The sequence below is a fragment of the Columba livia genome, chromosome 8 (assembly GCF_036013475.1).
Source record: "Columba livia isolate bColLiv1 breed racing homer chromosome 8, bColLiv1.pat.W.v2, whole genome shotgun sequence".
NCBI classification, from domain to species: Eukaryota; Metazoa; Chordata; class Aves; order Columbiformes; family Columbidae; genus Columba; species Columba livia.
In genome coordinates this window covers 22055168-22071112 of record NC_088609.1, presented here as the reverse complement: position 1 = coordinate 22071112, position 15945 = coordinate 22055168, and the positions used below count along the sequence as shown (strand labels likewise).

The following is a 15945-nucleotide window of genomic DNA, read 5'->3' as shown; positions in this document are numbered from 1 at the left end:
GCCTGGATTTTATGTACTTCCAAATGTTGAGACCTTCTTTAAACTCATTATTAACTAAGACCTCCCCAGACTTCGAAAGCTTAGGGATATTTTTGTTGATTTGTTTTGTGTTTGAATAACTTTAACATTCTTGTAAGGAATTCTTAGGCTTAAGTTGCCTACTTGTACTCTTAAATACTAACTACAGATGAGGTAAAGGCTTGACTGGCCTTATAATTTTAATAAAAACTATATTAATACATTCTTGTCTGACTTTTATTTCTGATAAAAATACAAATGGATGAATTACCTCTATTAGTTAATTAAAAACTAGCATAACTTGGTAAAAAACAAATTTTCTTCTAAGAATAGAGATAGGGAAAACTGACATATGAAAGTCGAAATATACATATATAAAGATAACTTAATAAGTGTCCTACTATAACTGCCTCAGATATTTGCTTATACAAAATTTATACTTTGGCAGTGCAGTTATCTTTGTGTCTATCCTTAAAAAATCAACAAAGAAAAGTTTCATGAGTAGGTGAGGGTGCAAGTTTTCCCCCTTTAGCTTCCTGGACCCAGTAAGATTGGTCTTCTCTAACTGCACAGATGTGGTTCATTGCTTATCTACTTCCATACCTATTATCATATTTGAGCAGAAGTATCTGAATGTATGTTTAAAAAGCACAAATATGTTTAAGATTTTTGAGGCAAGGATGCACAACCTATTTCTTACAGTTTTATCTGTGTAGGTGGCCTTAAAGCCATTTTACATCTGTAATCTCTTTCATGTCTATATGCTTAAGTTTAAGCCTGCTAATATTAAAACAAACAAAACCATAGAACAAACAAAAACCCCACACACTAAAAGCTAAATAATTATAGCAGTGGCAGTTTGTTCTTTCCCTAATTCCAGTTCAGGAATTCTGACCCTGGTTTTGCTGATATCTATCTATCTATCTATCTATCTATCTATCTATCTATCTATCTATCTATCTATCTATCTATCTAATTCTAGAGGCTGTTTAGACCAGATGACTTGCACAGCTTCATCCCCTTTACCAGCAGCACATAATCTCTCTGGACCATAGTGCCATCTAGCTGCTCTTTTCCTGACCTCAGTAATTCTGTGTGCTGAACACAATTGTGTGATGTAGCAGAAGGCGGCCCAGGCAGCTATTCTTAGTATAATTGTCCAGCTAGTCTTGTCTATTACTCATTGTGCCTATCAATAAACTCCTCCTTTGATAATTCATTCAAAAATGGTAGAAAAAAAACCTATGTATTTTCCTTTGCAATAGGTCTTATTGCTTCCCTCCAAAATGGAGAGTCAAGATCCATGCTGATGCTCTAAGCAAGCTAGCTGTGCCTTTGCGAAAGCTCTGGCACTAGACCAGTGCTAATACACACTTCACAGGACATCAAGGACAAAAAGGCTAAATCCTCTCACATTGCTGAAGGCATTTGTCTCTTTAACAAAAATCCCTGCTCTCAAAGGAGCAGTATTTGAAAAGGCTTGGAAGATTCCCTGAGGTGCCCAGAAAGAAAAAAAGCTAGCGAAAGATACTTTTCATTCACATGGTGTGCATGGAGGTGTCTTCCTTTAGTAACAAAGTCTTCTTGATGAGCATAGCAGAGCAGACATGAAATGGTCCACCACAACTCCTTGTAACAGGCTGTGTGAAATGAGAACCCTTTTTGGATAATGGTTTTCTGTGTACACACCTGGAATTTAAGACTTACTCAAAGATGCCTGGGCTGCATTTTCTTTTGTAATATATGCAGGAACTACCTATATGCAAGAATACAACAAATCCAGTCCCCTTAACAAAGGTGTAACCTCATAAAAAAGGCTGCAGCAGAAGACCAGGTAAAGTCTCTTCTACATCTGGGTCTGGCTCACATTCTTGGCAGCTTCTGGTGAGCCAGAACTATACAACATCCAATCTAGTTTTCTTAAACTTTCTTTCTCATGCACAGCTGTGCTATTTACTGCTAGGAGGGTTATTTCTTGCTGTATCTCATAAGCATGGTTCACTTCCATCAATTGGCATAAATTCACGAGCTTCTAGCTGCAAATGCCCAGTTGAGTCTTCAAACTCCCACTTCAGACTCCATGGTAAGATAAAGATATTCCACGAATTTCTAGTAATCAACCAAACTTAATAAAATATTATGGTATAATAAGGCCTTAATCCTTAAATAATTAACAAACTAATTGAGATTCCACTGCCCTTATTCCTTTTCACATAAACCAGTTTAAGGCTGTGAGGATATGAGGATAAATCTGCTACTGAGAGTGTAAAGGTGGCATATATGTGCAGCTGTTAGAGGCCTGCAGTAGCTGCAACCTTTTGCAACTGGTTTGTACGAGGGAGAATGACTCGGTCAGACCCCTGGCTGGGGTCTGCCAGGAGCAGCCTCAGGCTGGCGCCCTCACCCTGCTTGCTCCTGAGGAGCACAGAGACAGCTGTCACACTGCCGACAACACCCACTGGCATCACACACCCTGGCTTGCCATTTACAGACAATCGAATGACCACTGAATGTTTTCATCATCATTCTTGGCAATAGTTGGCTCACAGACTATCTGAATAAAAGTATTTACATAATAGGTATCTATGCCAACCTAGGAATCGTTGGTATACAAACAGCTTTGTATACTTTTGCTTGAAAACAAATACTGATGTCAAAATATTACCAAAAATATATTAAACTCAGCGTCTTAGTTCTTAAAATCAATTAATAAAAAGCAGTATTTCAATACAGTACTGTGTAAGTGATGAGAATAGGAAACAAAACAACACTGAAGTATTTCTACAGATTTCTCATATAAATATAAAAGCTTGTATGTGCCATTCTATACTGATTATGGTGATCATAATTATTTTCAAATTACAGATAAGATTAACATATACTCAGCTATTTTATTAATTAGGTTAACATAATGTTATGGTGTTGGATGTCACTAAATGTGACAATGGTTACAAAACCCTTAGTTTTACATGCAGTGGGTTTCTATTTTGAATTATTTGCTCCCCAAGTTGCATTCATACAGATTCTTCAATATGGTTTCCCTGGAATGTTTTTACATTTGGGAAGATAATTGTTGTGTACATTTGTATACTTATGAGAAAATATTTTTTTCTTTAGAATTAAATGAACAATTGCCTCCCAAATCTAAAATAAAACAGACCAATGATAGCAATAAAAATCTGAAGAAGATACCAGATATAGACTTAAAATTTGTTCTCAGAGTTCTGCCCTTACATTCTACAGAAATCAGATGACTCTCTGAAAGCATGCATTTTATTCTCTGGGAAGTCACCCTCTCCCTGCCACCCACAACCTGCTATCCTGTAAACATGTGTCTCCCAGGAGCCCTGGTTCTGGTTCTCGGATCAGCTTCTGAGCATGAGAGGTCACCAGCCTCTGCCACGAGAGACACCTCAGGAGGTGCAGCCAGAACACCTCGAGCACCATGGCTGGAACCACAAAGGCTCTGGGTTTACCTACCACACTGACACACGCTGCCAAACAAGCTTCTACATTATTACTTTGATCTCTGGGTAATAACTGCGTGTTTTTATACTCTTAGATTCCCAAACTCAGCGAAGGGATGTTGAGCAAGGGATAAGAACTTTTGATAAGTTCTGTTTATTTCAAATGAAGTTAAACCATAGTTCAAAAGGCTACATATTTTTCAATTATATAAGCATATATGTACACATAGGTATGTAATTTTCCTTGAATGTTACTAAAAGGCTATATATATTTAATATATACACGCGTATGTACATATAAGTATATAATTTTCCTTGAATGTTACTAACTCAGAAACAAAATACTTTTCCTCTCAAAAATCTAAAAATGTATTTGTGTTTGGGCTGAGACCAAGCATGGGACACTACCATCTCAAAGAGACGATTTTTAGCATAGTATGACTACATTGCAGAAGGGACTATAATTATAATCTTGACATTACCATAACGACCGTGGTTGCTATCAGGTGACAGGTATAATATAGATAATCAGTAGACAGTAAAATAGCAATATTTCATGATGCATGAGATAGAAGAAAACTAATTCATGCCTTTAATTCAGCTCAGAGCCATAATTTGTTATATTTGTATGTGACTTTCCTAATGCTGTCAGCATGTACATAGCAGTTACAACAAACAGGAAAGAGCCAAGCAAGTTATCTATTGTGGAATCAAGAGAACTTACATTTACTAACAATATATGATAAATAATTTTTGTGTTCCTATTTATATCTCTTTTTTTAACATGATAGATGGTTCTACTCTCTTGTTTCAATACCATACTAAAAAAGCTGATAACCACAGCAAAGGCTATGGAAAGGGTGTGTATTCTGTAAGGATAAGTTTTGATAAGTTAATCATCATGAGATCTTCAGCTAGAAAGTTTTTTTCTCCAGCCTTCAAACTACTTGTGACGTTTTTTTTCTATATTACCCCTGTTCTTTACACAGGCTTAATAAAATGCAAGTATCTGTAATTACAGACAGAGCATTTGTCCACTAGTCTATGCAGGAAACAATCCACCTTCAAAGCCCACTCAGTCTTAGGTAGAAATTCAAGTATGTGGGATTTGTCCCTCAGTTCTTTAGTCTTGGTTTACAATTGTCACCCAAAATTTACATGGCTCTAGCAGTCATGGCCTGATCAGCAGGATCAAGTACTTTTCCATTAGTGAAGGAAATGACAGAAACACTGAAGAAAGGGAGAAAAGAAAGAAAGAAAATAGACTATTACCCTGATAAAATGATGACAGTGCATGGGAAGGATTGACATAAAAGAGCAAAAAAAGGTAGCTTTCTTAGAAGTTAAACAGTCACGAGAAAAGCTATTTTCACTGCCATTTGGGAAAGGGACTTCTGAATTTAAAGAATACTGCAATAATCTAGATATGTGATTTAAGATGAAATGGAAAGCTAAAGTATATGTTGTCACTTTTTTCTTTAATGAAATGCTACACTTAAACGTCTTCATTTGAAAATAATCTGTATGTGGGTTTTCTTAAAAATAGCATCAATTTGGTAGTTACAAAAAAGGGTTTACAGTGTGCTTATGGCTGACTGAATCTGGAGATTAGCTAAGATGTTATCCCTGCTTCTAAATCCAGTAATGCCATTGAATTAAGTGTCCATAAGGGCCCTGATGCAACTCATACCTTTAGTCTTTTTTGATTCCAGAGATTAAAGAAAATTTGTTGGTGTATGGAATGCTTTGTAAAAAAAAAAAAAAAAGAAAAAAAAAAGAAATTTAGAATACAATTTCATGTTTTTATTTATTAAGAAGAGCACAGAATTCTATTTCCTCACATATATAAAGAATCAAATCATTTGAGATGGTTTATTTCATCATAATCCCAGGCCTCTTTTGGCTTTTGGACTCTTTGCTGTGTTGTTCCTCAGAATCACACTGTTAGTGCCCCTGTCTTGTTACCTTTATCTCCTCGTCATATTTTCCCAGCTTCATTTTGCTGTCTGTACTTTTTAATGCACCTTTGTTTAGGGCAGTGATTGTCCAGTTTTGGTGGAAGCACATATTACTTACTGTAGCTACCTGATTCCACAAAGCAGTTCAATGGCTTTTTACAACTATCTTAAATTAAGGGTAATTTCAAAAGATTTAATCCAAACTATGATTTCATGAACACCCTCTGCCAGCAATTTTCATAACCATATTCCTGCCCTAGGGTGTTTTTCTGAGGCACCACAATTTCAGTTTCAAAAAGCCACTCCCACGTGTATTTCTGCATGGACAAACAGCAAACTGAGTAGCAGATTTCCTCAGGCCCTAATACACCAAGTGGCTGGTTTTAAGCCACAACAGTACAACTGGCCACAATCCACCCAGCCCATTACTAACTCCTAGCTACTCTTGTTTCCAGAAGCCCTGAGAAAATAGCAAAGGAATAGGCACCTGTGGCACATGAACAACACAGCTGAACTACTGTATAATAAATCCAATGCTTTAATGAGATCACAGCCCTCATCTAGCACATGTGAAGCCAGCTGACCAGCCGTTCTAGGAAGCGTAACTTCAGGCCATGCTGAGACAACTTGCTTGGCACAACACCAGAGCAAAGGAGCAATTCAGTTCAAGCACATCTCGTCTGAACTGCAGATGGGATTTCCCACCATCTTCATTTACACCTCTTGAAAGATTGTTTGGTTGAGACATTTTAAAGGTCAATTGGCCACATATCCCTTGCATCTGTAAATTAGTTGAGTATGACAGAAATTTATATTGAAGAAAAGTCACCATTAAAGTAGCAGTGGATACATTTGAATCAGCTGTAAAAGTAAAGCATAGATGCCAAAAACTGTGAGTCAGATCAGTTTTCTCAACCAAGAAGCAGTACCACCACGCCAGCAGAAGTTGAGCTAAGCCGAGCTTCCATTGCAATTTATCATGGAGTATTTACAGTGTGGAAATACAAAGAATATGGCTGTAGAACAAGGCATACAGGACTTTTCTGAGCAGTAATTTCCCAGAGAAACTGATCTTGAGACAATTGCTCTTTCTTAATTACTTTAAATTAAAATTATTTTCTGCGTAATGCTATTTAGGTCACCTGAGTATATTAAAACAGTCAAAGATCTACAGTCAGATGTAATCACATCAAACTTTCCACGGGATCTCCAGCTGTTCTCTGGAATTAATGCATAGCATAAGGATAGCTGGAGTTTTGTACATAACAGCATTTTTTACATGTTTGCATGTAAAATGTAGTCTCTATAAAATACAGGCATTTCAGATTTGACTAGCATGCTATTTTACAAGGGAAGAAGCCCAGAAGTTCCAGCTATCTGATGTTTGCACACTGAATTCTGAAACAGGTTATTGCTTTAATTCCAGACTAACAAGTTCCATAGTTGAAAACAAGGGGGATGTTGTCTAATTTTTTATTTTAATGTTTGTTCTTTTGCTTATGGGCCCAGTATTGGGCTTTACCAAGTGCCTTCAGTTCCTTTAGCCATGGTGGGAATTGGCAACGTGGATCTATTTGTGCGTTCCAGCCTAAAGATTACTTTATAGGAGAACAGGGTCTCATGCCTAAGTGGCCCTTGGTCTAGCTTTATTTCTGCAGTGATCCGGAATATTTTCCAGAATTGGTAGAGGTGTGGTTGGAACAGTTTTCCTTCTCAATTTGCTGCACAAAGCTAGCAAAAGCACAATCGCTGTGATTAGGATGAGATTACAACACAGATATAGTGGCTCCTCCGCTCTCCAAGATATGTGCGCAGTGTTGACAAAAATAAATCTTGCATATCTCGTGTGTTCGTGTTTCCCCACTAGCCTTCTCCATATTTCTGATGCTATCACACAGCGGCACACTGTCTCTCACACTATCCCCCAGATGGAGGAAGCAGGTCTCTGTAAGCCTCAGACTCTAGGAAACTTCTCTTGCATTTCCACAGGTCCTTACAAATGGCTAAAGCTGTTTTCAAGATGTTGATGCATTTTCAGGATGTCAAGATTTTTTTTTTCATTTTACTTTTGAGGCCTGGGTTTGATGCTGTTATCAAATCCTGACCTCAAGAAGAATATGTTCTGTGATGACAGTCATTTTTATTTAGAAAAATAAAATATTGGTATAAGGATTTTAGATACGTAACTCTATCACAGATGCCTAACAGGTCTTAAACTTGGGAAAAAACAAAATTCTTCCCTTCCTCTTAAAGCAATTTCTGTTGAAAATCAAACCCATCAGGTAAGGCAAGCAACGTGTGGAGCATTATAAAATATGGCCATAGGGCCTCTTACATTATACCTATCATGCTTGTCGCTTCCTCATTATTGTCTCATTGTTCAAATGTCCTCATGAGAGCTGCCAAGCTTGTATTAATACCTGTCATCCAGAGCAACAAACACTGGTTGTGAAGACATTTCCTATGATCCCATGTGTCCATTCTTCTTCTCAAAACAGAACAATTTAGGTAATACTGCTTGTGGATGCTCACGGACTCAGAAAACAACTACCTTCTTCCAGACTTCTGTGCCAAAAGGCAAACAGAGCAGTAAGTATCATCACTACGAGAACAACAGCAAACATGTTGGAAAAGAGGAGGAAGGTGGTCAAGAAACAGGGAAGGAAACAAGGATTTCAGGTGCGTTCCTGGGAGGAATGAGGGTGCCGCACTCACAGCAGTTGGTTTCCCTTGCCACCCTCAGCGCGAGAAGCTGTTGCCTTTCCAAATGCCTCACAGAATGTAATTTTATATTTAGCACAGGCTGTGTGATTGCACTTCAGCAATAACGCATTTAATAGAAACACAATAAACTGGTAACTGAACAGGACACAAGGTTAGATGGACACCACCAGTCTCCATATTGCATTGCATTTTATCAAGTGCCTTACCATAGGCAGAGACCTTTGTCAAAACAGGCCTTTATATAAAGAGCTTTCAAAACAAAATATCCAAACCAGATCACCACAGAGGCGTGCGTGTTTTTACCAGTTTCCACAGACACCATCATATGGAAGTTTGTTGGGGAAAGTTCCTGGTGGATTTGTGTGCGTGTGATGAGGAACTTGCCAGCTCTTCACAAGTGAACCTCGTGTCCAGGGAGCTCACTTGAAATAATTACTTCAAATGCTTTAAGAATTACACAGATTTTATAAAAACAAATTTGCAGTAAGTCTCTGTCTCGGTGCCTGTCTCATATTGAAATCTCTAAAGCATAACAACAGTTACGTACGTTGCCATATTTACCAGTTATCCCAGATTTCTAAATCCACGGCTTTTGGCGGGAGTCCCGGACGGCGCCGGGGGCGGGAGCGGCGCTGAGGGGGCGGCGAGGGCCGCGCTCCGGGCGGGCGGGAGACCAGCACCCAGCGCCCGTCCCGGTGCCCCATGCACGCAGCCGGAGCCTCGGGCTTCCTGTCAGTGCGGGGAAGGAGGGAGCGGGAGAGCGGTGCGCGGGGCCGGGACGGCGCGGTGGTGACCGCCGTGCGGTGACCCCGCCGTGAGGTGACCCCGCCGTGAGGTGACCGCCGGCGGGCACGCGGGCGCTCGCGCCCGCCCGGCGCGGGGCGGGGGCGCGGGCCGGCGGGGGCGCTCGCACTGCCCGGCGCTCGGCGCGGCCCCTCAGCGCGGCGCGGCGGCGGCCCCGGCGCTGCCCACCGTCCCCCGGCGCCGCGGCAGCTGCGGGCACGGTGGGGCGGCGGCGGGGCCGGCGGCAGCGGCGGGGCGCGGGGCGGCAGCGGAGCCCTCGGCGCGGGGCAGGACGGAGCGAGCCGCCCGGCGGAACTCCTCGCTGCGCCACGTGTAGAGCAGAGGGTTGAGGGCCGAGAGCGCGCAGAGCAGCAGCCAGCTGGCGGCCTGCAGCGCCGGCGGCGCCGGGCGCAGGAAGAAGCCCAGCAGGCTGACCCACACCAGGGGCTGGGTGCCCAGGAGGAAGACGCAGCAGAGCAGCAGAACGGAGACGCTGCTGAGGCGGCGCTGGGCGCGGCGGGGCGGCGGCGGCGCAGCGGGGAAGGGCAGCTGGTGGAGCAGGTGGAAGTTGAGGACGCTGACCCGCTTGGCGCTGCCCCGCACCCGCCGCACGATGCCCAGGTAGCAGTGCAGCAGCAGCGCGGTCTGGCCCAGCACGGCCAGGGCGAGGAGCAGGGCGGTGTAGCGGGAGCTGCCGTCCGTCTGCCGCGGGGGCGGCTGCTGGGCAGCGCCCGGCGTCCAGAGCCCGGGCAGCAGCGGGACCAGGAGCAGGGCGAGCGCCCAGGAGAGCCCGATCATGCATCCCGTGTGCCTGCGCTGGTAGAGGGCCTGGTACACGCTGGGCAGCTTGGTGATGAGCACGTACCTGTTGAAGGCCACCAGCAGGTGAGAGGCCAGCGAGACGGTGAGGCCGAGCCCGAGGAGGCCCCCTCGGAGCAGCCGGTACTCCGGCGAGCGAAGGGAGGAGGAGTTGGGGGGCAGCAGCCCCAGCACAGCCTCCTGGGGCATCCACAGGGCGCACACGCTCAGGTCTGCCGCACAGCCGTTCACAATGAAGGCATTACTGGTTGTCTGCAGCTTCTTGAAGGAGAAGACTAAATAGATGACCATCACATTAGATAAAGTCCCTGAGATAGCTAAGACTGCGTAGAGCAGCGACAGGAAGATGCGGGTCCCGGAGGAGTCCTCCCAGAGCAGCAGCAGAGGTGAGCTGGCACTCCAGGAAGAGGCGTTGGGCATCTCGCTGAATGCAGCTCAGTTTTGACTTCTTCCTGTAAATGCCATCCTTGTCTGGGTCTGAAGATCCTGCTGCAGGAGTCCCCCACTGAGCACAAGGGGGGATGTGCAGCTGAGGGACTCTACGGCAGGTTTCAGTCACACAAGCTGCAAGGTCCAGAAAATGCAGTTTGCGCTGACAGTCCAGAGAACAGCAGTGTCCAAAGCAGGTGGGCAGCAAGAGATCCCACAGGCTGTAGCTAGTGAAGGTGGGTCCATAGGCAGCAGATAGCTGTTGGCAGACCAGAGCACAACTGAGGATTCTGTGGCTGTGAAAATGCCAAAAGCAGCAGCACCTCGCAATCAGCAGCAGAAACGGCAGCAACTGATACAAAGCTTTGCAGTTTCTCCTGTGCCACAGTACGCACACTGTATATCATTCCAGGAAGATTCAGCCCTTCCACTCTTCATGAATTATTCAGCAGATTTTCAACTTGTTAAATCGAGGGGAAAAAAAAAACACAACGAAATCCTGTCATGCTCCAGAAATACTGCAACTACAGGCTGGCTCTTCTCTTTGCCTTACCAGTTTCCTGGTTCAAACCTGTTTACACAACTTTGATTTGCAGCAAGCTTTCAAACCAGTGTCAGTCACTTTTGTCTAACATACAGTCCATTTACTGTGGAAACTCCTTTGCTAGATACTGACTTAAACTGATTTTTTTTCTGATCTTATTTTTGTTAAAAGAAAGTGCACTATGCTTCTGCAAGCTTCAAGTTAATTTTAGAACTGGCCTATAATAATATACTTTCCAAATTAAATCTTTCAAACATGATACACAGATCCTTGGTAAGACAGTATTTCTTGTTTGAGGAAGCTGATCCTCAATTACATATTCTACATTTCTTCATAAAACTCAGCCTGTCTCAGTGCGCAGGAAATCCTGCATCACCAGCCTGCTGGACCGGAGTGCAGGTGTCAGCGCACAGATAAAACAACCAGCGTAGCGTTAGAAATCGTCTCGCACCAAAATTAATTCAGAGCACAAGTTCCTGCAGAGGTGAATGACAGGTTCTTAGGTGGACTAAAAGCTGAAGAGTAGGGCTGCGCTGGTTTGAAATGAAGTTAATTTTCTTTATGAAGTTACAAACTTTCTGTAGCTAGCACAGTCTTTGGTTTGGATTTAGCGTAAGAATAATGAGCTAGCACCGCTTTTCTCTGGGATAGAGCTGCTTTATTTCTTTCAGTGGCTAGCTGTGTTTTTGAGTAGGTGTGAAGAGAATGTAAGAACTCGCTGATATCTTGGTGGTTGTCAGGGGAACCAAGGACTTTCCAGGTGCAAATTGGTAGGAGGCGGCCACAGGAAGGACAGCACTTGGACTGACATCTAGATTGATCAGTGAAATGTTCCATACCGTTAGCATCATGCTCTATAAATAATCGGAGTCAACTTTTCCAGCTCGTTATATCCATTCCGGTTCAGTTCCCTTTCATTCGGGAGTTGTTTGGAGTTTGGTGTTAGTTCGGCCTTTTGCCATTCTACCCCTTCGCAGTTGGCCTTTGGGCCTTTGTGCCTATTAGCTCTCTCTCCATGGGACTGGCTGTTTGATGCAGAGGGAGTTCATGAGAAATTGCATTATCACTTATTTTATCTTCTATTTTTATATTATTTTGTTGTCTTATTAAACTGTTTTTATCTAAACCCACAAATGTCTCTCTTCCTTTTTGGTTCTTTCCCCTCTTTAGGGGTGGGAGGGGGAGTGAGTGAGCAGCCATTTTGGTCTTGATTACTAGATAGGGTTAAACCTTGGCAAAAGCTTAACAGTCCCTCCTGAATGGAGAAGAGTTACTAGTGGGATTCTTCCAGGAACTCTACAGTGCTTTACTCAAACAGGGACAAAATGTTTAATGTCCTTACCCTGGACAAGATTTAATAAGAAACTAGTGAAAGAACTTATATTTCCTCTCAGCAGCTCTGCAGAAAAGGAATGCTGATTAATTTTTTGGTGATTTCAGGAGAAAAGCTGCTTTTACAGGTGGTTTATATGTGGGCTACAGATGTAAGAAATCTCAGCTCATCAGGTATGACCTGTATATTGACCCAAGATATATTTATAAGGCATTTGGATATTGTTAAACTCACAATGCTAACAAATGACAATGCCGAAATAATATAGTAGGATGTAATTATAGTTACAATATACATTCTTTAAGATAATGAAGTTAATTTGTGTGGGTCAATGGATTATTTTATTGCAACATAACACATCTTTTATTTGACATAAAGGCTGATATGCTTACAATTGATTATTGATCCAAATGTGGATTTGTTACAAACATGAATATCTATGTTCTTTTTTAATTAATTAGATTGCTCATGTGCTTAAGGTTAAAGACATACCTGAGTGATGTACTTGATCAGGCCCTTAATTACCATATTTTTTGCCTGCTGCACTTTACAGTGTAGATCTAATCAAGTGTCAAACCTTTTGAGGCCTTTCATTGTTTAGCTGTCAGTAGAGAACAGTTATTATAGAAACTAAAATCCTCCTCTTTCTGCAGTACTGTAATTGAAAAATACTCTCTAAATCTTTAACAAGAATATCTTCCTAACCAAAAAACCTTCATAAAGCATAAAGATATGATTAAAAGTTTCAATAAGGCATTAGCCACAGAATTGTAGGTCCAGTAGAGGCTTCTATATGTATTTAATCCATCCATCCATGTTTATCAAACCTCTTTTTAAAGATCTCATGTGGTAGAGCTTGTTCTTCCAGAAGAAGAAGATATATTTATGTATGAAGCACCATAAATGGTAAAGTTCAAGGATAAGTGAACAGAGGATATGAAACAAATTTCAGGGTATTTCTTAAAAAGCTATAAGGTTCTAAAGACCTCCCTGACCTTTCACTGTCCCCAAATTTGTTGTTGTTAAGAAGCTGATTGTTACAGAATACTGGCTATAAGTTGTTTTTAAGAACAAAAAAATACGCTGTCCATTAGCTGGCATTTACTGTAGTTTGTATAATAAATCAATGGAAGTTTAGAAAAAGGTATAAGAGAGAGGTTGATTCCTATGTACTAGAAACTTTTTAAGTAGCTGTTCTTGGTTTATATTTACTTTACACATCCAACTCAACATCCATTAATTATCTGAGCGTAGTGGCAGAAGCCTTTTATTGTGTTTTTAGATTAGACTGTCACTGTAGATTCTGGGCAACTTGTAAAGCATCCACGCTATTCCTGGCTGTGCCATTCCTTCAGAGTGGCCGTGCAGCAGTTCCATCCGGCCCACGTCATCTATTGCAGTACAGGCTTGTCTGACAGGAATATTAAACACCATAGATAAATAAACATGCACACACAAATTTGCTGACAATCAGCAGCAGAGTTAGACAATGTTAGAACTATTTCTGACTAGTTTTTAATTGAAGGAAGGATAAAAAGCTAAATGAAAGCATGATCTTAGGTTCTTAGAAAGACTCTGCTGTTGGTGAGACCAAGAAACCTCTTGCACATACGAAAAAGAGAAGGTATATTACACCTTTATTGGGAGTCCCTATCCAGGAAAAGTTTCCTCAATTCAGACACACCTTTTAAATTATGGTATTTTAAAATAAATGCTTTACATCATAACATCAACACATTGATTAAATACTTGATGTTACACAAAGCAAACCCAAGAAGGTTTAAAAATTATAAAAGAAACCTGCCACAGTAACGTATTTTTGCAACATCACCTTTTTATAAATACATTACGTTTCTTAGAAGAAAGCAGGTTATTTTGCAGAGCTACTCTTCAATTAAAGATCTAATCATACTAGTTTACATCAAAAGTAAGTAAAAAAAAAAAAGCTATGAAACAAAGAAGCTGGCTGATAATAGGCATTTTATTGTCAATTAGCTGTATGTAGATATACCTACATTTCAAAATTAAACAGTTTTATTAAGGAAACTATAACAAACTACATGACAAAATTATTTATAAGAGGTAGAATTACCTTACCATTAATCTATAATTCATATACAGTATATTGTATATATATGCACACACATATGCTACTTTGTGTGTGTATATGTTACATATACACAGTTGTGAAAATAGTACAGTATTGCATGTAAATTTTATTCAGCAATTTATATAGCTGCTCTCAGTATTGCTTATTAACACTTTCAGTACAACCTTCCATAGCAGTATGTCATCCAATCTTTTAAAAAATAAATAATGTGGCACTTTATCTTCACTTCAATTGTAGAGCAAATGCAGGGCATTCACAAGTCTTCAGAAACAAAGAGTGACATAACTCAACCAAGTTTTATTTTCAAGTTTCTGGAGATATCAGAAAAACTCATAAGTGATACATTTTTGTTTGTGTCTTTGAAATCAGTGGCAAATCAAGTCCTCACAGCTGCTTACGTTTTTTTGCTTACTGTGCACTTGTGGAGTTCTGAAAGTTTTACACATGATCTCTAGTATTTCATTGTAATACCACTTCATTCTACATCTCATTCCTAATCACACCTGATTAAACTATACATTAAAGAATATCTTTACTACTTATAAAAATATTCTGTGATACAGGAGGTTACATTAGCTGTATGTTTAGTAATAGTTTTCACATGTTAAAGTTCATGAAGTGTCCAGTTGATAAGGGAAAATTTCATAAACTTCCAACATTTACTTTAGTATGCTTTGCTAATGAAACTGTACATATACTGCCAAATGTAAGATAAAAACATGTAAGTATGCAGCACTGCCAAATTCATTGTACATACACATTCTTACCAACTTAAGTTTGGTCTGCTTTCATTTTTGCAGTATATATTGCATAGCAATTTAACCTTCTACATTTCAAAGAAAAAGTTAAAACATTCCTTTGAGACAAATGGAAAGAAAGCACTAATTGTACACTTGAATCATCAGATCAATTATTTTCTCTTTGCAATGGAAGATGTAAGTTACCTGTAAGATGTAAGTTTACATCTCAGCAAATATTTTCCCTTTTTCTTTCATATTGTTTCCTTATGAAACATTAGCAGCTGAAAGTGGAAAGTAGACTATGTATCAAGTGCTTTCAGTAGATAGTAGGATAACTAGCCCCTCATTAGTCGGACTTCCATTACGTTACCAGAAGACCAATTAGTGAAAAAGTAATTAGATTAGGCTTTTAGCCATAATGGTGGACCCATTAACAAGAAAAACCATCTTGTCCATAAAAAAATTTATCTTTGATAAACACAAAAATTCTGTAAAATACACATTTTTGTAGCAAAGAGGTAAACAACACTAAATTAAAATATATACTATTTTTTTTACATAATTTGTGTATATATATATATTGCTTACCAAAATATTCTCTTTATATTTTAACACTGTACACAAGTTAATAAAAGTCTTAATGAAACTCATTAGAAATATATTCAGGCTGTCTTAACATTAAAAATTTCAATCTGTATATAACATGGGGTAAAATAATTTCTATAAATTCAACATCAGTGCATCTGCAGTAGTCATTAACAAGACATTTCTGCCTGTTAAGAAGTCTCCTCTTGGTGTTAAGGTTTTAATATGTCTTGTATTGAAGATTCCTCCTCTGAGTGAGCAGCTTCCTTCCTTCAGTTCTTCTCCTTCATGAACAACTTCAATTTTAAGAGCTCAACAGGATTCACCAAAGCAGCAAGGCTTTAGTACTGAACACATTCAGACTGAAGGGACTGTGCAGAGAAGAAAAACTGATTAGAATTCACTGGGCAGGCTGTACTTGTATATAATACACAT

The 15945-nt window shown here is 40.3% G+C and overlaps 2 protein-coding genes across 2 annotated transcripts in view; both read right to left on the bottom strand.

Moving 5' to 3' along the window:
• Window positions 1-3623: 3623 nt before the first annotated feature.
• On the bottom strand, window positions 3624-10672 carry GPR88 (G protein-coupled receptor 88). The gene has a single exon (XM_065072496.1). It carries the CDS (start codon window positions 10187-10189, stop codon window positions 9104-9106), a length of 1086 nt encoding a protein of 361 aa, XP_064928568.1. The 5' UTR covers window positions 10190-10672; the 3' UTR covers window positions 3624-9103.
• Window positions 10673-14038: 3366 nt separating this feature from the next.
• The window catches only part of CDC14A (cell division cycle 14A), a 60838-nt gene continuing 58931 nt past the window's right edge, over window positions 14039-15945 (bottom strand). The window contains 1 exon segment of the mRNA XM_065072492.1: window positions 14039-15881. Coding sequence (XP_064928564.1) covers window positions 15852-15881 — 30 coding nt within the window. The 3' untranslated portion in view covers window positions 14039-15851.

Excerpts from the sequence above, each read along its gene's own strand:
- GPR88 (XM_065072496.1), bottom strand. The coding sequence starts at position 10,189 with ATGCCCAACGCCTCTTCCTGGAGTGCCAGCTCACCTCTGCTGCTGCTC.